The sequence below is a fragment of the Alexandromys fortis genome, unplaced genomic scaffold (assembly GCF_014885135.2).
Source record: "Alexandromys fortis isolate MF-2015 unplaced genomic scaffold, M_Fortis_MF-2015_v1.1 scaffold_15, whole genome shotgun sequence".
Lineage (NCBI taxonomy): Eukaryota > Metazoa > Chordata > Mammalia > Rodentia > Cricetidae > Alexandromys > Alexandromys fortis.
The window spans coordinates 6,635,663-6,655,866 of NW_026067911.1; the positions used below are offsets into that span (position 1 = coordinate 6,635,663).

At 37.1% G+C, this 20,204-nt stretch overlaps 1 protein-coding gene across 4 annotated transcripts in view; it reads left to right on the forward strand.

Moving 5' to 3' along the window:
- Window positions 1–20,204, forward strand: part of Afg2a (AFG2 AAA ATPase homolog A) — a 155,106-nt gene that overhangs the window by 26,170 nt on the left and 108,732 nt on the right. For all 4 annotated transcript variants that reach the window (XM_050138278.1, XM_050138279.1, XM_050138280.1 and 1 more), the window contains 3 exons: window positions 11,923–12,132; window positions 16,943–16,996; window positions 18,434–18,513. In XM_050138278.1, the coding sequence (XP_049994235.1) occupies window positions 11,923–12,132; window positions 16,943–16,996; window positions 18,434–18,513 (344 nt within the window). The remainder of the gene's footprint in view (window positions 1–11,922; window positions 12,133–16,942; window positions 16,997–18,433; window positions 18,514–20,204) is intronic.

The window sequence follows — 20,204 nt, forward strand, 5'->3', positions numbered from 1 at the left end:
TTATGGCTAGAAACCAAATATGAGTGAGTACATCCCATGTTCCTCTTTTTGGGTCTGGCTTACCTCACTCAGGATAGTGTTTTCTATTTCCATCCATTTGCCTGCAAACTTCAAGAAGTCCTTGTTTTTTACTGCTGAGTAGTACTCTAATATGTATATATTCCATACTTTCTTCATCCATTCTTCAATTGAAGGGCATCTAGGTTGTTTCCAGGTTCTGGCGGAAAGATTCTAGCCTAAGTCCATCGTGGGTTGCAGCTGCCTGGGAGAGCTGAGCATGGCGTCTCTGCTCCAGCAGAGCTGTCGGGTCTCTCTGGGAGCAGAGCAGAGTCTCTAGAATTAGCTTTTTCACTTAACATAATTCCCTGGAAATTTTTCTAAATCAGTAGTTCTCCATCTTTGACCCTTGGGGGTTCAAAAGACCTTTTCACAGGGGTCACATATCATATACCCTGTATATCAGATATTTACATGATGGTTCATAAAAGCAAAATTACAGTTATGAAGTAGCAATACAATTTTATGGTTGGAGGTCACCACAAGGCATGAGGGACTGTATCAGGTGTCACAGCATTAGGAAGGGTGAGAACCACTACTCTAAGTAGTTACATTTTTCAGTTTGTTCTTTCATATTGGAGAAGTTATGTCACAAGGGATGTCCAAACTCAGGTCCTCATGCTTGTGTCTTACATGCTTGATCTGTGTAGCCAGTTCCTCATGCCTTGCCTCAGGTTTTATGGTGTCATTGTTTTCAGTCCTGTGATGAGGCAGAGTGTTAGGAGTGCATGGTAGAGAACATTTCTTGCCTGTGCAAGCTAGGAATTGAAACTGAAAAAGGACTGCAATCCATAAAGGCAGATCCTTGTGACTTAAAACCCTCATTAGGCTCTGTCCTGTAATATTTCCACCACTGCCCCAGGTTGCTTAATTGGGAAAGAAGCCTTTACTACATTGGTATTTGAAGGAAGTTTTAAAATAGAAACTATAGCAATATTCTATAATAAATGCATTTATTGATGACATCTTGGTTGCCTCCAGTTTTACTGCTGTGTTTGAAGCTGGTGTGAACTGGTATTCTATGAGTGTAAGTTTTTCTTTCTCTTGAATAGATGACCAAAAGTAAAAAAGAATTTTGTGTGTGTGTGTGTGTGGGGGGGGGTGGTTCCAGACATGGATTCTCTGTAGCTTTGGAGCCTGTTCTTTAACTTGCTCTTGGAGACCAGGTTGGCCTCAAACTCACAGAGCTCCACCTGCCTCTGCCTCCACCAGTTGTGTCACCACCAACTGGTCCAAGAGTAAAATTTAATTGCTAGGTTGGGTTGTATATAAAACGTTTTTTAGTAAATTTAGTTTTGTTAGAAAACATCAGTGAGCCTAATCAAATTTGATCATATCAACTAATGATCAAATTTTTCAGGGCTTACTGTGCATAGTTTCACAGGAAAAGAAAGTGTGGGTTTTGTTAATGTCCCTCATGACCCAGTGATGCCTAATGTTCAAAGAAGAAAAAAGAAGATAAACGTGATCTGGATGATTAGTAATAATAATTATTACTAGACTAGACATGGGCTTATTGCTGCCATGTTGTTTGTTTTCTATATTATGGTTCTTTTGTTCTTTGTATTATGAGGATTTTTTTTTGATTCCTTACTCTTGATATCTGTGTCTGTTACAGGTTTCTTTTTTTGTGATTATGCTTACCTCTGATTTCTAATAGCTCAATGATTATTTTAAACAGATAAATGCAGCTGCATACAAACTACAACTTTGCATCTTTAGTAATACTGATATTTTACTTCACATTATATATTGTCTGTCTTTACAAGTTACTATAGTTACTACTAGTAACATTTGCCCTTTAGGTTTATAGTAGAGTTAAGATGATGTATATGCCACTGTTAATGGTTTACGCTATCTGAATTTTAGTATGTTTTTACCGTAATGGGGACTATATATCTTATTGATAGATCCTTTCATTTCAAATTGGAAAAATGCTGATTGCCATTTTCTACGAGGCAAATCGAGTTATTTTTGCTTATCTGGTAAAACTTTTCATTTTCCTTCTTTCCTGAAGGTTCTTTCTTTATATATATATAGCATTCTTGGTGGACTATTTTTTAAAATACATCTAGTTCTGGGGATCTGGTTTATAGTGGAGCATTTATCTGCTTTTTCCAAGGCCTTGTTTTCATCCGAAGTTCCACAAAGACAGAATTTACCTCAGCCTCCTAGTCTGCAGTCTTTCTGCTGAGTACCCTCATTGGGGGCGAAGGGCCCAGTGTGCATGATGGCCTGCTTTTCTCTTGCATGCGTCAGCATCCCTTGATATTTGAAAGCTTGGTGAAGCATGTTGGTGAATGGTGAAGTCTCTGGTCCTTGGTCACCCAAGCAGTGTTGGATATGGGTTACATCTATCTGATGGAGTGGGCCTTAAATCAGACATTGGTTATTCCCATAAGTTCTGTGCTTCCATTGCCCTAGTTTATTTTACAAGCAGAACAGATTGTAGATTTTTGTGGCTGGGTTTACATTATTTCTTGTTTACATTTCCCTTTTGGTAGTGTGCACAGTAATTTGTCATACCAAAGATACTAATGTAGGGGTGAAGGCTCCATGTAGACACCAGCTGGACTTCTTCATGTTCAGTTAGTTGTCCTAGCGATGGTGTCCTGCTGTCAGTTTGTGGAGAGCAGCCCATTGTCTTTTAACAACAGCCTTGGTTGTTTGGGGATTTCCATGTGACCTTTTTGGTCAACAACTCAGTTGAATGCAACCCAGTCTCACTACTGGATTCTTGTTTGGTAACAGAGATGGCTAGTCGAGACTCTGTATCTCCATTATTAGGAAACCTCATTAGAATTACCTTCATGTATTTTAGGAAGTTTCCACTGCACTTGGTTTCCATAGCAACCCTCAAATGCCCCTCAATTCCAGCTGTTTCTTCCTGCATTCTTTCTTTCTACCCTATCTTCCTTCCACTTTCCCATTTGATCTTCCTATTCCCTTCCCACCTGCCCCTGTCCACCTGAGAAGTCTATTCTCTTTCTCTCCCAGGGATATCCATGTGTCCACCCTAGACCTTCCTCTATATATCTAACCTCTAACAAGTTTTCAGATTGTAGCTTGGCTATTAGTCACTGTGTTCTTCAGCATTAGAATTTCTGTTCAGTTCTTTTCTTAGAGTGTCTCTCTTGAATTCCCTTACTCTTATATATTGCTTTCCTGACTTTATGCAATTGTTTATATATGGTCTCCTATAATTATAATTCACTGATCTTTTTAGCATGACTCTTTTGAGGTTTTTGTTGATGAGTTTGAAGTTTCCTGGTATTATTATTGTTAAAGTTTTGTTTAGTGTGCATGTGTTTGTGTACAAGCACATTTATCCTTGAGCCATCTTCTGGTTCTTGATATCCAATTCTTCCAGATATAGTACAAGATATATGCCCAGTACATCAGTGCTTTTAGGCTAACTGTAAAGCTCCAATACCTCAATAAACCCACATCAACTTGAGAGAGATGGCCATATATAATTAATGTCACTTAGGAAGTAAACATTGCTGAGTCCTGTTTAATTTGTGCCTTTGGTGGTATTTTTCTAATTATTTGTGATTATTGTGACTTTTTGCTGTTATGCATGTAGGTGAAGAAGTAGACATCTCTTGATTTTTATAGATTATAGATTTTTATAGATTTTGAAGATTAACTTCTTCAAAAAACATCTTTACCAGTTGACCCTTTTAGGAGATCTCAGGTTCTACATACTAGTTTGCTGTTCAAGCCTCATATGGTGTGGCCTGGTTCCTGGATCAGCAGATGAGTAGATCTAACATCTTGTTCTGTGAGTTCTGGCCTAGAAACTGGGTCTGTGGGACTTGGACTTGATGATGGGCTAATAGGACTGGTGCCTGAATCCACAGAGACAGGCTTGGAACCCGAACCCTGAAGACTGACCAGTGCTAGGGTAGTCTAGAGAAAACTATAGGAAAAGACTTCAAGCATAAGGCCCGCCTGGGTCTGTGAGAGCTGTTTGAAGTTTGAGGTTGTGCTCATAAGCCCAGTACATCAGTGCCTTTCTTTAGGCCAAATGTAAAGCTCCATCACCTCAATAAGCCCACATCAACTTGAGAGAGATGGCCATCAAATTAATGTCACTTAGGAAGTAAACATTGTTGAGTCCTGTCTTACAAGTAACACAAACCACTTACATAAACCATCAGAAGTCTGTTTCACTAATTAGATATTCCGAATGTACTGCTGTGTTTTCTTCTGGCTCCTTTATAGGTGAGCCTACCTCTGGATGTGACTTTTCAGTTGCATTTTATCAGATGAACTCATTAGCAGCTCTTTTTCCTGCTGGAAAGTTTGAATGAAGCAGTTTAATTGACTGTAATTATGTTTTATTCTTCATGTGCTCTCAGGATAATTGTGAGGAATCTTGAGTTTCTAATTTTTTTTAGCTGCATGAATCTTTCTTTCTTTCTTTCTTTCTTTCTTTCTTTCTTTCTTTCTTTCTTTCTTTCTTTTTCTTTCAACAGACTCCATGAATTGAAGGTTTTTATGACATGTTGCTAAGTAAGATTTACTTTTTGGAGTAGATGATACACCCTGTAGAAACTGCTAAGTCCATGTTGATTCTTAGCAGACCTTTTTAATTTTATTTGTTTTGACTTTGCGTATTGTTGTCTAGACAGAAAAGTGTCTTCTATCACTCCCAAGACTCTAGTCTTCCTGGCAGTTTGTCTCTTACGTTTTTATGGTTTTGAGTAATAAAATTGAACAGTAAAGCACATTTGGGAAATAGATTAATATTAACCAGGAAATATGCACTGCCAAAAACAAGAATGTAATTTCAATCTTATGAAATATTTTAGGGTTTTAACACCTTCATTCTGCTTTTTTATACCTTTTTAGGCGAAATGAGAGACAGTACAAAAGTTAGTGGGGAGATTGTTACTGTTGCTGGCAATCCTAATTACTGTGCTAAAATCAAATAGCTTTATTCTTACAATACAAGTGGAAAACTTAATTTTCAGTACCTGATAGTTATCCCTTATATTTGTACAAGTGTTGAAGTACAGGTGGCATATACTACACCTGTATATATATTTACAGTACTCTGCACACTCTTAGTGACTGTTGCTAAGAGAGTGTGTTGTGTGTGTGTTTTAAGAACAGGAGAGAGATCTAAAGAAGCCTCCTGGTATCACAACGAACTTACAACACAGGCTCTTATTGGGGAAGCATCACTGACTATCTTTATGAATAGAAAGCTCTGCCTGTGGGGTTGTGGGGCTTTCCTTCTTTACCTTATCCATTAGTATGGAAGAGCACACTTTCTCATTACATTTTCTTGCTTTATCTCTACTGAAGAAACATCTAGAGATTTGGTTTGTTTCTTTGTTTTTTTTTTTTATTTTTCTGGAATTTAAAAGTTAGGTTTACATTTTTTTTTGGACAGATTTGTGTATTTTAATGTTTCAAAGTTAATGTTGGCCCCTGAAGAGCTTTAAAACAGGTACTAACCCACTGCCTGTCTTTTGCTTTTATGTTGGCACTTATTAGTGCAAAGTGACAAAGTGTGAAGTACTTTTGTCATGTTCTGTAAAGTACCACCTTTAAGAGCATTTTTGTGCCTGACATTGTGAAACTTGGCTCCTGATTAGAGATCAGCAGTCACTCCAGAGCTGTCACAGTCCCCACAGTAACCCCAAGGCTCTGTTAGTTTTCCTTTTCCTTTCCCCTTTGGAACTTGTCCTTTAAATGTTTTCTTTTTAATTTGTTTTATGTTTTTAATTTGACTATTGAGTTCTTGGGTTTGTGTGGCTATGTAACTAAAATGTTCTGCTAGAGTGCTTATTTAGGAAGAAGGATGTTGCATTTTCTTTGTGAAGTTTTCTCTCACTTATCTGCTTGTTTTCCCACAGCTGTTTCTTTACTCTCAACTGTATTAGCATTTAAATACATTTTAAAGCCGTATTGACCAGGATAGGAGCAAAAGAAGAAATGGCCCAGCCATAGAGCATATACCTACTAAGACAGACCTAGAAAACTTAACATAGCATTTATTGAAAGATGAAATATTGAAAGCTAATATTATTGTCTGAAGTTAAGGTGGTAATCAGCCAGTACTTTATGATTTCATGGTGGCGTTAATCCTTCTAGTACAACCATCTTTTCCACAACTTCCTTCTGTACTTAGAACTTTTGCTCCTGCAAATGTAAACTGTGAAAGCGTATGTTAAATTTTTTTACTTTTAAATTATTTTCTTAGTACATTGAAAGGTTAATCAATTTTTTGGAATTCTTAAGGAATTAAGATATTCCTTAGTTTAAGGATTGTAGTAATTGTAACAAACACAACACAAAAAAATCCCCAAAGATGTAGAATAATTATAATAGTTAAATATTACTCATGAAATTACAAATGCAGTGACTTTATCTTTTGCCACTGGTCCCTCAAAACATAATAATGACTGTCTCTCAGACATCTGAATATAGGGATACTTAGTAAATACTCCAACATATGTAATTAATTTGATATATGCTATCCTAAAATCTCAAAATAAGTCTGAGGTTATTTTTATCTTCTAAATTAGAAAGAAATTTAAAGAGAAGGAATAAAAGATCCAGTTACTTTGAGTAGTGTCTTCAAGATTTAAGCTCTTTTAATTATTCTGAATTCTAGAAAATAGTGTTTTTAAAAGGCATGAAACTAAAAAGAAACAAAAGACAAAACTGTGAATGTGCATTACACCCCAGTGCTGGTAATGACTACTTTTAAGACAGAAATACAGCTAGTTTTTAAGATTCTTCCATAATTTCTTATAGCTTATTCTTCTGTCAGCTATCTCTGGCATAAGGTCTTATTCTGCTGCATAGTAAGGAAACTTAATGCATAACTCCTGTGCTCCAAGGCATGAGCATCTGCTCCTGGAATGTGTTGGTGTTCTTGCTATGTACATGTAACTATAGAGTCAAAAGTGAATGACTTGCAGGGTTCAGAATACATTATCGTTTTTGTTCTTGGAAGTTGGAGTTCTTCTTTGACTTGCACATGTATGCTGTGCTACAGTGCAGCTCGTTTACTCTTCACACTCATAGGATAGCCTCTCAGGTGTGCACATGTGAGGAGAGGCACGCGCATACATATGGATCCACTGGCAAAGCATTGAACTGAAAAGCACTCCCGTGAGATCATCTTTCCGTGACTTAATATCAAATTAATTGAGCGATATCTTATTAATGTATGTAGAGAAAAGGGACATCTCTCCAACTTACTGTTAAGAAAGATCTGCAGAAATTCAAAAATTGATTATGCCAGTATGTGTACTGTTTTATGTATAGAACTGTCAGAGGCATGAAAATACTACAAATATGGCACATTGATCATTTAGATGTCAACCTACCGGAGGAGAGACTCTCTGATGTAGCTTATTCCTGTCCAGGCAAAGCCTGTAAGAACTACAGGACCGTTGACTCTGGAAACTATTGCTTACTTTTGCTAAGGCAGCTTGATGTCTTCTTAATACCTGCACTGTAGTGTGTATTATATGATGTGTATATGTAATCTCACGATTACATCTCACTTAAAAACCTGCTTTGTTCCTTTTGCTCAAACTAGCTTCACACAGTCAGCTCATTTTTACCTCAGACAAATTCAGACTAGATTAAAGGCTTTGTAAATAGATCATAAGTTTAAAACTTTACAGCTGTGCGCAAGGTCAGAGTCATAGGTGTCTAACGAGGTTGCTACACAAAGCACCCTAAGGAAAATATACCTGTTCTTCACTTGCCAGTCTGCTGGCAATAGACTTATGTCTCAAAATTTGTCACTGGGCACTGTGCACCCACCCCACCCCCACCCCCCCACTCTGGTCAGTAAAACTCCTGTAACTTTGAAACTACTCTAGGCGTGTGCTTTTGGCCAATGAGAGGTAACTCTTAAATCTTTTTTATTGCTTCAAGGCGCCTGTAAGAAGAAGAGGGTTTTTTTTTGTTGTTTGTTTGTTTGTTTGCTTGCTTTTTGTGTTTTGTTTTTCGAGACAGGGTTTCTCTGTGTAACAGCCCCAGCTGTCCTGGAACTAGCTCTTGTAGATCATGCTGGCCTTGAACTCACAGAGATCTGCCTGCCTCTTGAGTGCTGGGATCAAAGGTGTGCACTGTCACTGCCCACTAAGAAGAAGAGTTTTTAGGCTAGAGAAGAAGCTAGGAGGAATTAGAAGTAGGAAAGGAGAATGAGAATGGAGGCAGAAAAATAAAGAGACTTGTTCAGAACAGCACATGCATGAGAGAGTTCAGTCTGATCCCTGAAGAAGACTTTGGAGCAGGAACCCTAAGTCCCTCTTTAAAATACAGTGTTTACTAAATCAGATGTGGGAAATATTGAGTCATTTAGAAGATAGTTCTTATGTGTACTTGTTCATCTTTTGTATATGTTTGAATAAAATTAAAAAGAAAAAGTCAAAAAATTAGAATGTACAGGAAGGAACTACTCATCAGGGCGTAACAACCCTGTTGTACTTCTGCCAAACGCACACTGTTTTATACTAATTGTTGCCTTCTCTGGTAAACGGTAAGTGTGATTCTGCCAGTCATTGGTCTAGGTTCTAGGCTTATGTGTACCAGTATCAAGGCTAATTTGTAATATCAGCAAATGGGGTTGGGAAGGCAAAAATAAGTTCATTGCATATTATTTATTGAGTTTTCCAGCATGTCTTAGTCACTGTTCTGTTTCTGTAAAGAGATGCCAGGATCAAGGCAGCTCTTATAAAAGTAAACATTTAATTGTGGACTTGCTTACAGTTGAGAGGGTTAGTTCTTTATCTTAGTGGGCAGTATGGCAGCACTCAGGTAGGAACTGAACCATACCTGAGAGCTATATCCTGATCTTTAGGCATCAGGCATAGACTAAACCTGATATGGGCGTTTGAAACTTCAAAATCCACCCACAGTGATATACATCCTCCAACAAGGCTATACCACCTAATCCTTCTCAAATAGTGCCATTCCCTGGTGATTGAACTTTCAAATATATGAACCTTTGGTTATAAATGGGCCATTAGTATTCGAACCACACCCTGGGAGAAGTGCTTGCTTTTGAACTAGGAATATGTTGACAGCCAAAGCCTTATGAATAAAATGAGTCTGTTATGCCAACACAGCCTACCAAGTTTCTATTTAATATGACCCTGAGTCTACAACGGAATTTATACATATCTACATTCCAGCACCACCTGCTTTTAAAGTATCTAGTAGTGACTACATGCTCAGAAAGCATGAAACACAGGTTATAACGAGACTTAGACAGCTGTGTCTTTGCCTTTCTTGAGACTTTTAATGATCTCAGCAAATACCGTCCAAGCATGGAAAACATCGCTTAGTTTTGTTGAAATCTGGCATGCATATCATCTGAGTGTTTTACCACCTCCATCCCCCAGCCCTTTTGTCTGAATGAATCTTGTAGAAGCTTTGCTGAAGCTTAGATAAGACTACATCCAGAGTAAAAGCTTTCAGTGACATCTCAGTGTGTTCAAAATGTATTGATCTGCTTTATTTAGCTTTTATGGTCCTCTTTTCTGTGGCTCCCTCCCTCCCTCCCTCCTTCCTTCCCTGTTGTCACATCTTACTCTCATTCAAGCTTGCAAATGATCTTCCAGCTGGAAATGATGTTTTCTTCCCGCGAGCTCCTGAAGTTTCTGTTTCTTTTAGTGCACTTATTTTGTACATGTATATTATTTTTCAAACTTTGTATTTATAGCTTACTCTCCTATTTCCTTTATACATTATCTAGTGCATAGAGTGTGTTCTGACCTGTATTTATATGTAAATTTATAAAGAATACTTTGTCAGGGTACGGTGGTGCATGTCTTTAATTCCAACACTCTGGAGACAGAGGCAGGGGCAGACTGATTTTGTGTATATGTGTGTGTATTTATTTTACTTTAAGTAAAAGTACACCCTGACCACAGTTTCTCAGTGTCATCTTTTGTATCTTTAATTTTTGAATGTGACCCTTTTTTAAATTTTGAGAGTTTCTTACAGTGTGTTTTGATCATATTCAATCCACATCACCTTTCCATGACTCCTCCAATATCTTCCCCTTCTCACACTCCATTTCCCAACTCCATGTTCTCTTTTTTTTTTATATAATTCAAGACATCCAGTTTGTTTTGCCCATTGGGTATGGGGTCAACCAGAAGAGTTATGGCTCTCCTACCAGGGGCTCTACCCTTAATGAAAACTGACTCTTCCTTCCCCAAAAGCCATCAATGATTCATAGTTTTTCAGTTAGAAGTTGGGTCTTGTGAACCTTTTTCCCCTCCATGCTAGAAGTTAATTAACTGCCAGTCCTGATAGGCGACCACAGCTGCTGTTTATGAGCTCACTTGCCAATTGATGAAAGTAATGCAAGTAGATCTAGGTATCCCAGTCAAAACATTGTTGCGCTCTGGCCCTCTCTGACCTGTAGCTCTAAAAACTTTCTATCTGCTCCCCATTGCTGGTACCTGAACCTTGCAGGGGAGTCAACGTGTTGTAGATATTGTCTTATTTATGCATGAGCACTTTACTGACAGTCTCTGAATGTTGATTAGTTGTGAGAAATTTCTATGATGGTGTCTGAGTACTGAACTAATAATCTATGGCACAGAGACATGAGTGAAGGCAGTTATTTTACTATGCCCATTTTGCAGAGTAGTTATTGTAGATTCATCCAAAGGGACTATGAGCTCCAAAACCATGAATTTTTAGAAAGACTGAGGCAGACAGATCTTTATGGATTCCAACCTAGTGTGGTCTACATAGTGAGTTCCAGAATAGCAAAGGCTACATGGTGAGACCGTCTCCCTCCTATTCCCCGGGGGGCAGGGGGAACAGCTTTGTTTGAGAGTTATTTCTTAGTTGAGAAAAGAAGCAGGTATGAAGATGATTTGTTCTAAAGGCAAAGATTTACAAAACTTGTACTGACTGGTTTTGTGTTTCAGCTTGACACAAACTAGAAATGTCTCCTTGAGGTCCTCCCAGTATTTTCTGAATTAGTGATCAGTTCGGGAGGGCCCAGACCCCAGTGGGTAGTGCCATCTCCTGGCTGGTGGTCTCTGTTCTATAAGAAAGCAGACTGTGCAAACCAGGGAAGGCAGGTAAGCGTCATTCTTTTATGGCTTCTGCATCAGTTCCTGCTTCCTGGAGCCTGCCTGCCCTGTCCTGACTTCCTTCTAAGGTGAACAGTGCTATAGCGGTATAAACCTTTTCCTCCCCAACTTGGTTCTTGAATCATGGTCTTTCACTGTAGCAGTAGAACTCCTAACTAGGATAACATTATTCTTTAAAATCGTTTTGTTAAATTTTTAAATTTAAAAATTGGTGGTACTTTGTGCAGTGACAATATCAGTTGACATGCTCGTGGATGGGGGGTTCTCACAAGGATCCATCCCCAGATGAAGAGGTATAGACAATGGCTATGAGAGGAGAATCAGTTGGCTTTGAGATGGTCAGCCCTAAACACATGTGTATATTACTCACACCAAATGAGCCCAACAAGTTGTATTTATAAATTTGTGTGTGTATATGATGATAAATAAAGAGTAAGAAGCAGTGAATTTGAGAAATATTGGGCAGTGGGGGGTGATGAAGTTAAAGGATGGAGAGAGAAGGGAGCAATGGTATAACTACAGTACTCATGCAGAATTACCAATAAATAAATAAGGTATTTTGATGAGGTGTTACTTTTGTTTTGAGCAGGAGTCCTGTGGTTAACTAACTTGAGATAAGTATCATAAAGGTCATGTTATACTTACTAAGCACATGTTAACCTAATGCTGCGAACATAATATATTTACTTAAAGAGACTTCATTTGTCCTTCAAAGACAAATGTTTTGTTACAATTAATGATAAGAAAAAAAAAACATTTTGTTTTGTAGGTATCCTGGTCAGATATTGGAGGACTGGAAAATATCAAACTGAAATTGAAACAGGCTGTGGAATGGCCCTTGAAACATCCTAAGTCTTTCATCAGAATGGGTATTCAGCCACCTAAAGGAGTTCTCTTGTATGGTCCCCCTGGATGCTCCAAAACAATGATAGCAAAGGCTTTGGCCAATGAAAGCGGGCTGAACTTTCTAGCTATAAAGGTAGGATATTGGAGTTTCAATGGCTACTCTCTTCTGGCTTCTTTTCATTACATCCTGTATGATGCCTGTTCTATAAGGAGCAGTTAATTTTATTTCTTTATCTGAGGTAGATGACAGTAAAATAGTAGGTAGAGAAGATAAAAACATAAGCTGGAGCAAATACCCAGTTTAATTAGAGCTATCTTGGTACAATCAAAATTCTGAGGAAATATGTCTTTCCCTGTCTCGCCTCCCCCAAATTAATGGTTAGGAAGTATACATTTTTGAGAGAACAGTTTAAATTCTTTTCCCTTTCCTGCTAATCCCTCTCCCTTTTCAGAGCTCCTGCTTGCCTGCAGCATGTCTGACTCAGACTTGCTGTCTTTTTTCCTGCTCTTGAAGGAGTTTCCCGGGAGTGGATCCTTTCCTCATAGTGCCTTTGTGTAATTCTATCCCTTGATGGTTTGCTTTTTGTCTAGTGTGTTAAATGTGTCAGGACCAAGTTGCTGAGGTTATTTGATAAATAAAATTGTTAAACAAAAGCCTCCTGTGATCTTAACAGTATCCAGACTGTACTGTTTTCACCCCAACTATATAGTTAGGTACAAAAGGGTGTCTTATTTATAGCACAGGATTTTCAAACTAGCCGTGTAGTTACTTAAAAAGATTTAGAAGTCGTCCTTACAACGTGGTCTGTTTACTGCCTTTCAAGTTGCAGTGCTGGCATTCTGTGCACTGAAGGAGACATTACCTTTTCTCTTTCTGGATATGAAGAAGACAAAGGTGGCACAATTACAGAAACAGCATTGTGTGTGAAGTGCAGCCCTGCACACTATCGCTTTTAGCTCTTGCTGGGACTTTGAGCCTGCCATTCAGCTTCTTTGTTTACTGGAGTAAAACCTGCCCAGTGAGAAGTTTGGTGCAGTTCTCTAGCAGTATGCTGGTTTTTCACTCTTTTGGTTCTTTCTGGGGCCCACCACCCAGCTCTCAAATAAATCACACACAGAGGATTATTCTTAGTTATGAATGCCCAGCCTTAGCTTGACTTGTTTCTTGCCAGCTTTTGTTAAATTATCCTGACTGCCTTTTGCCTCGGGGCTTTTTTCCTTTTCTTATTTCTGTATATCTTACTTTCCTTCTTACTCCATGGCTGGGGGGGGGGGGGTGGCTAGTTCCTGACATCCTTCTCCTCCTCAGTTCTTCTATTTACACTCTCTGCCTGCCGGTCCTGCTTGTCCTTGTTCCTGCCTTGCTATTAGTGATTCAGCTCTTTATTAGGACCATCAGGTGTTTTAGACAGGCCAAAAAAATTTAAAAAAAAAAATCACAACTTCATAGAGTTAAACAAATGCAGCATAAACAAAAGACACACACCTTAAAATAATGTTCCCCAGCATTTCTCTGTCAACTGTAACATTTATGAGCTATGAACCCCATGTTGCCATTTAGCCTGTGTGACTTTGGCCCTTAATTCACTTCTTTGTATTTAATATTTATAGTTAAAATTATGACATGTATATATATATATATGTTTATATATAGATACCATGATTAAAGCAGGATTATGATCCATTTTTTAAGATTACAATTATTATGAAAAGTGCCTGAAGCAAGCTGATGCCTGATTTACTATACAAATTTTGAGGCTAAAATTCTGGAGGGCGTATTGTTAGGTAGCATCTTGGCAAAAGCACAGGAAGGTGTAAGAGTTCATTATAAAGCAGGTAGCCAGAGAGTGAGAGTCAGTGGCTGAGCTCCCTCTTGTAACAACTCATCTCCCAGAAAGTCATACTTTCATAAGAACTGACATTCCTCCTGAGAGGAGGATGATCTCATTGATCAACAAGTTTGGTAGCAGATTGTGAACTATTTTCTTTAAATGTAAGAGCTGTCTTTAAAACTGAATATAAACTTGTTACTCTGTACTAGAATATAGTGTATTTAACAGCTTGAACTTCAACCTCAAGGTAACCTTTCTTGGTCATGAAACTGCTCTGATAGATTGAATTCTAGAGCAGTGCAGCATAGCAGTTCAGCACTCTGTATTGCATTGTACTGGCACTCATCTGGCTGAGGTTCAGGAGCCTGTAATTCAGTTCACAATCACAGACTCTCTTGGGCCTGTCTTCCATTACTGCCATTTCTTGTTAGTAATGCCTGACTTGAATTGTTCTGGCCCGTTTTTCTCATAATGCTAAATAATTAGGTTAACTTCAGTTCTGTGTTGTTCACCTTCTCATCTCCCTCCCCTTTCCTTTGTTTCTTCCCTGGGCTTCTGGTGATCTGCTTCTACATAACTACTATGAGGTATGAAGGATCCTCAGATGGTTCAACTGTTTGGCATGCTTTCACATTTCCTATATGTTATCAAGTCTATTTATACAATGGATTTATGTCATGCTTATATTTCTGCTAGTGGTGCTAAGACACTCACATATTACTCAGCAGAGAGGATGCATCACAGAATCATCATATTCTTCTTTCCAGCATTGATATTGAAGTTGTCTTTTTTTAGAACCCTTACCTATGAAAGAATGAAGACCTTTTTTAATATTCTCTAACTGCTCTTACTTAAGCTTAATTAAAATGCTGTGTATAATATGCCTGGGTTTACATTGCTTTTTTAAAAAATTATCTTCATTATATTAGTATTTTATGTCATATTCTTCACTTTTATGGATAGTTGTTACCAGAATAACAGTAGTAATACCGAGTTAGCATGTACATCCAATAAAAATGGTGACTCCGATATTTTTCTTTCTGATGTCTGTCAGGACACACGTGGCCTAATTAGTTGCCCTAAACTAAATAAAATCGACATTCAAACTCCTTACCAAATTCTGCCTCCAACAAAAACTCATTGTGCTAATTAAAGCCTGTTTTATTGGTTGGGGCTTGAGGTTTGTCTGATTCACTTTGGCAGTGCCTTTCTGTGCTCATATTTAGGAAAGTAATGTAGCATGTGTGAATGGAAAGCACTCTTTGCCATGTCATGAAAGGACAGTCCTTATTGTCTGTCATTTTGTGGGACTATAGAAATAATCTTGCCAGATAAAACCATGCAAAATGGTCTTACTAGTCAATGGGGAGGTTAGGAATGTCACACCATCCTTCAATTTTCCGTCAGAACATTTCAAACACTCATTGCTTGCACTGGTGCAAGGCAGTACTTCTTTGGTCTTACGGCAGCTTCTTTGCTGGCTTTTCTCGGAATCTTTCTCTTCTTGTCCTCCACTCAGACCTCGACACCCTGGTCTCCACTTAATGAGCACCTTACAAATTTATTCACCCATTTTATATTATTATGTTTTGAGATTTTTTTTTCAGATTTTGTTTTCGTTGCTGTAACTAGTGCGTTAGTAATACTCTTTCACATGTTTCCTTGTATGCATGGTCTCCTTAGGGTATCTATGTTTGTAGAAGTTCTGACTGTTGCATATGAATGTTCTTAATAGTACTAGATAATTTGAAATTCCCTTATTTTGGTATGTTATGGGCTTTTTTTTTTTCTCAATGTCTCGTGAATTTTCTTAATATATTGAAGTCCATGTTTACTCTCCAGCAGTCAAAGCGCTGATATTATAGATGGTTTTGAGTATTTCAGACAGAGATGAGCTCTTTAAAATTGTAGTAGATAAATCTATAGCAGATTCAGACAACTATAGTCTTTAGACAAAATGTTTTGGTTCAGACATTTCATATTTTTAAGGATTTTTTTTTTCAAAAATGAAGAGGAAGAATAATACCTAGGCTGTTATTTCCAGAGCCTAAAATGTATAAATAATTGTACTATTGTGTTATTTTTAATGTGATTAATTTTTGCTTGCACAGGTAGGTTAGAAATTCTCTTGTTAAAGTCAGTTAGTACAATTTGATAGAATAAAAAAGCAGTTAGACAGGGGCAGCATATTGTGACTAGACACTGTGAAGCTTTACCACAAGGTGGTTATGAGAATGTGTTTCTGGGGTAGTTAATAGTCTGGATGGTCCGGAGACTCCTCGGCAAGGGTAGTGGCTAAGAAGTGCCTGCAAGGCCTTGTCATGTTGAGGGCAGTGTTGAGGCTGGTAACATTCAAGGACTTTTATCATAGATTACTTGGATCTTCTGTTTGCTTACTTTTTAGGGTTTATCATGAAATTATAAGAAGACTATTTCTGGCCGGGCGGTGGTGGCGCACGCCTTTAATCCCAGCACTCGGGAGGCAGAGGCAGGCGGATCTCTGTGAGTTCGAGACCAGCCTGGTCTACAGAGCTAGTTCCAGGACAGGCTCCAAAGCCGCAGAGAAACCCTGTCTCGAAAAACCAAAAAAAAAAAAAGAAAAGAAAAGAAAAAAAAAAGAAGACTATTTCTGCCTTCTTTACTTCTTGCCAGATAGGGCTTTTAATCTAGTTGATTTAGGTATAAACTAATAAACAGATGTGACTGGGTTTAGGAATCTATACATGTGACTTCTTTGTTGGTCTTCTAAATTAGCCTGTTATATCTTTGGTGCTTATACCATGCTTGGTATATCATAAAACTACCCATAGGTGGACAGTCAGCGAGCAAGTTGCTATCAAACATAATTAATCACAGCCTCTCCTTTGTATTGTTGTGTGGCTTTAGAACATGTGGCTTTAATATTTGAGGCATAAATAACACCTAAGAGCAATAAGCATGCTTTAGGAACTAATTTAAATAAAAGTGGTAGGCTGGGGGTTTTTGTTTGCTTTGATTTGAGTTTTTTATTTTGCTTTTTGCTTACTTTCTCTTTGTGTTTTTCCCCCTTCTTAAAAAGAAAATATGGGTGACTATGTGAAGACACTAAAGCACTGGCTTCTTCCCTTACAGGGGCCTGAGTTAATGAATAAGTATGTTGGTGAATCTGAAAGAGCAGTTAGAGAGGTAAGGAGAGAATCACACTTTCGTCCTTCTGTGTAGTTCTTACTTAATTTGGGGTAATGGAAAGTGGAATAAATCTTCAAGCAAATGCTATTTTATGATTTAAAATGCAACTTTGAGTATTCTTTAATATTTTTGTTTGTTCTTACCTATCATACTATCCTAACTTTTATTTTTCCCAAAATTAATTTTAATAACTATCATTCCTTCCCATGTTTGTAAAAGGAAATGTCTATCTTTCTGAAGGGCAGTCAGTCTTATATGGAATTGTAAGCTTTTATATTAGGTAGCTTTTTATTTTGAAATAAGTATTGTATTTGAAATTTTCACCTTACTGACTTGATCTTCTGCCTTGTGGTTTTAGACAGTGTATCTTCCTTATGTTGACTGACTTTTAAATCCAGCTCCTGACTGATAATGCTTCTTCATTCTTGTTAAAGTTGGTCCAAAGTTGGGGCAACTAGAGTGACCATTTGATCATAGCCATAACTTTACTACTTCCCCCCTTTGTTCATAGAACACACAAATAACAATGGGATATTGGCTCTTATTTGTGAAGACTTTAGTGCTAATCAGGAGAAATGGGGTTTCAAATATTTTGTCACAAGAAAATATTTAAAATTATGTTTTGTCTTTTTTGCTTAAAATATAGATGGTGAATTTTAGAAAGTGTGAGTTGAAATGATAGCATGAAAAACAGCAGTATTTACTAATATTGAATTGGTCCCTGTGTCTTTATGATCATGTGACACAAGAACAAAAAATAATGGTCTAAGTTATAAGAGATACATATTTGGATTTTTTTTTTCTGCCCATGCTGCCTTCTTCCAGTTCGTTTTCATGCATTGCTTTATTGACTGTTCCATTGGAACTTACGTTCAGTCCAGTCTATGGTCCTTAATATCTAAACATTTTTCTTACCTGGGTTTTATGTCAACCATTTTTCCTGTACATTCTTAAAATGCTTTTAGCTTTGAGATGTATGAGCATCATATATGGCTTTTATTTTAATGTTTTATGATAGTGTTATTTATTAAGTTTCAGGTATTGAGCCAAATGTTTTATGCCCCTGTTTGTTACTCATTTCCTAATCTTCCTGAGATCTGTATGAATTATTACCTTCATCATTTTCTAGATGTGGAAATTGAGTTCTGCTGAAGCTCATATAATACTTGATGGAGCTGGTATTTAGCTGAATTTCTCTAATTATGTAACTGGTTTTCCTCCTGTAATGTGTTAATTGGTAGTCTGTTCACCACTAAGGAAGTTACTCTTAAAGCACTAAGTGTTTTGGGCACCTGTTATGAGGTATAAATGACGTGATCAGGCTAGTAGTTTTGTACATGAGAGATTTGATTCTACATGGTTTTCAGAAGGAAGCCAACTTTGGAATTTTGTGGCATTTGTTAATTTTGTCTACTTTGGTATTCTTTCCTCTAGATATTTCGTAAAGCAAGAGCAGTGGCACCTTCCATTATCTTTTTTGATGAACTTGATGCTTTGGCAGTTGAAAGGGGCAGGTAAGAATTCTTAAATATTAGCATGCTAAATAATAGTAGTTAATATCATTTTGATGCAAATTTTACTTAATACTATATTTTTCTAGAAATCATTTCTGAATCTGTGCAGTTAATTTTTCCTTTATCTACTTTTTTCATCTAATTACTCTGTATAGTAGTTTTTTATACAATTGGAAAAAAAACTGATGCAATTGAAGCATTTGAATTAATTTTTAGTTTGCTTATAAAGTTCCCTCAGTACTATATATTAGAAATAATAGTATTGATATAAACATATAGTTAAATGTGAAAACAAAAGTTTAATTAAATACAGTTATTTGGTATAGGAGAAGTAAATTATATAAGTTGTTACTATATGACCCACACAGAACCCTTATTTTCATGTTTCTCACTTTGTATTGATAAAGCACATCTTTAAACAGTGTCGAAATATAAAAGATTTGAAAGAAAGAAAATATATAGATTTTAGAATTCTTTAGAATAAACTGTTGTAATTAAGTAGAATGTAAATTATCTAAAATGATTGGCCCAAAATGCCTTAAATTTCAGGATGTTTTTCTTTTAAGTTTTGGGATTTTTTTTTTTTTTTTAGATTTTGATGACAAGATGCTCAAAGAGTTTTAAGTCCTGGAGCATTTCAGAAGTGTTATTTATCAGCTTTTCAAAAATCAGCTTAATAATTATCATGGCAGTGAGCTTTCCTTGAAGATAGATTTCAGTACATCATTTCGTCACTTTTTTTTGTGCTGGGAACCAAACCTAAGACTTTGGCTTTGCTGTGTATGGATTCTACCCCTGAATTAAATCTCCTGCCCAACAAATACTTTCTGTAACAGGACCAGTTAGTCCATGTCAAGTTTCTGTTCACAGCTGGTCTTCTGTTCTGTAGTGCGAAGACATCCACAACAGATACACAATGGTGGGAAAACGGCTGGCTAGCCACACAGTCTGTGCATCGTTTGCCAGTGTCTGTTCTGTGTTTTCATATAACCCTTTGATTATATTAAATGCCTCATGGCATTGCGTGTCTTTTGAGAATAATTTGCACAGCGGTCTTGACTTATGAAAGGAAAGAGGAATTACTATATTATAAATGTCTAACTAGTACTTCCTATTGCTGAATGTTTTTGAATGCCCTGTTGCCTTTCTCTAGCAGATAATAAAGTTTTATGGTATTTCATTATTTTAGTGACTTAAATGTTTGTAGTTAAGCTTTTTATTAATGTTGGTTTTGATTTTCTAGGATGACAGTTTTATGGATTTTGTTTCCTACTGATGTTTTAAAAGTCAGCCAAGCTGTTTTCTTGTCCTATGAAATGTTTTCACCAAGTTGTTCTCAGACTAGGTCTAAGTGGTTATGTGGAAATAAAGACAGAAATGATATGGGTTATCAGAATGGAAGAATTCCCCTCTTACTCTTAATGTTAAACCACCACTTTTTCCTATAAGATAGTGATTGGATGTGTTAACGCTCCCTACTATGTAGACGTGACAAGAGATGTCAATAATATGTTTCTAAATATATGTGATTTACTGAGTAAAAATACTAAGTAATTTCCCATAGGTACTATAATAGCAGCATAGAACCACAAAAAATTTTTTTTTTAATTTATTTATTATGCATACAATATTCTGTCTGTGTGTATGTCTGCAGGCCACGAGAGGGCACCAGACCTCATTACAGATGGTTG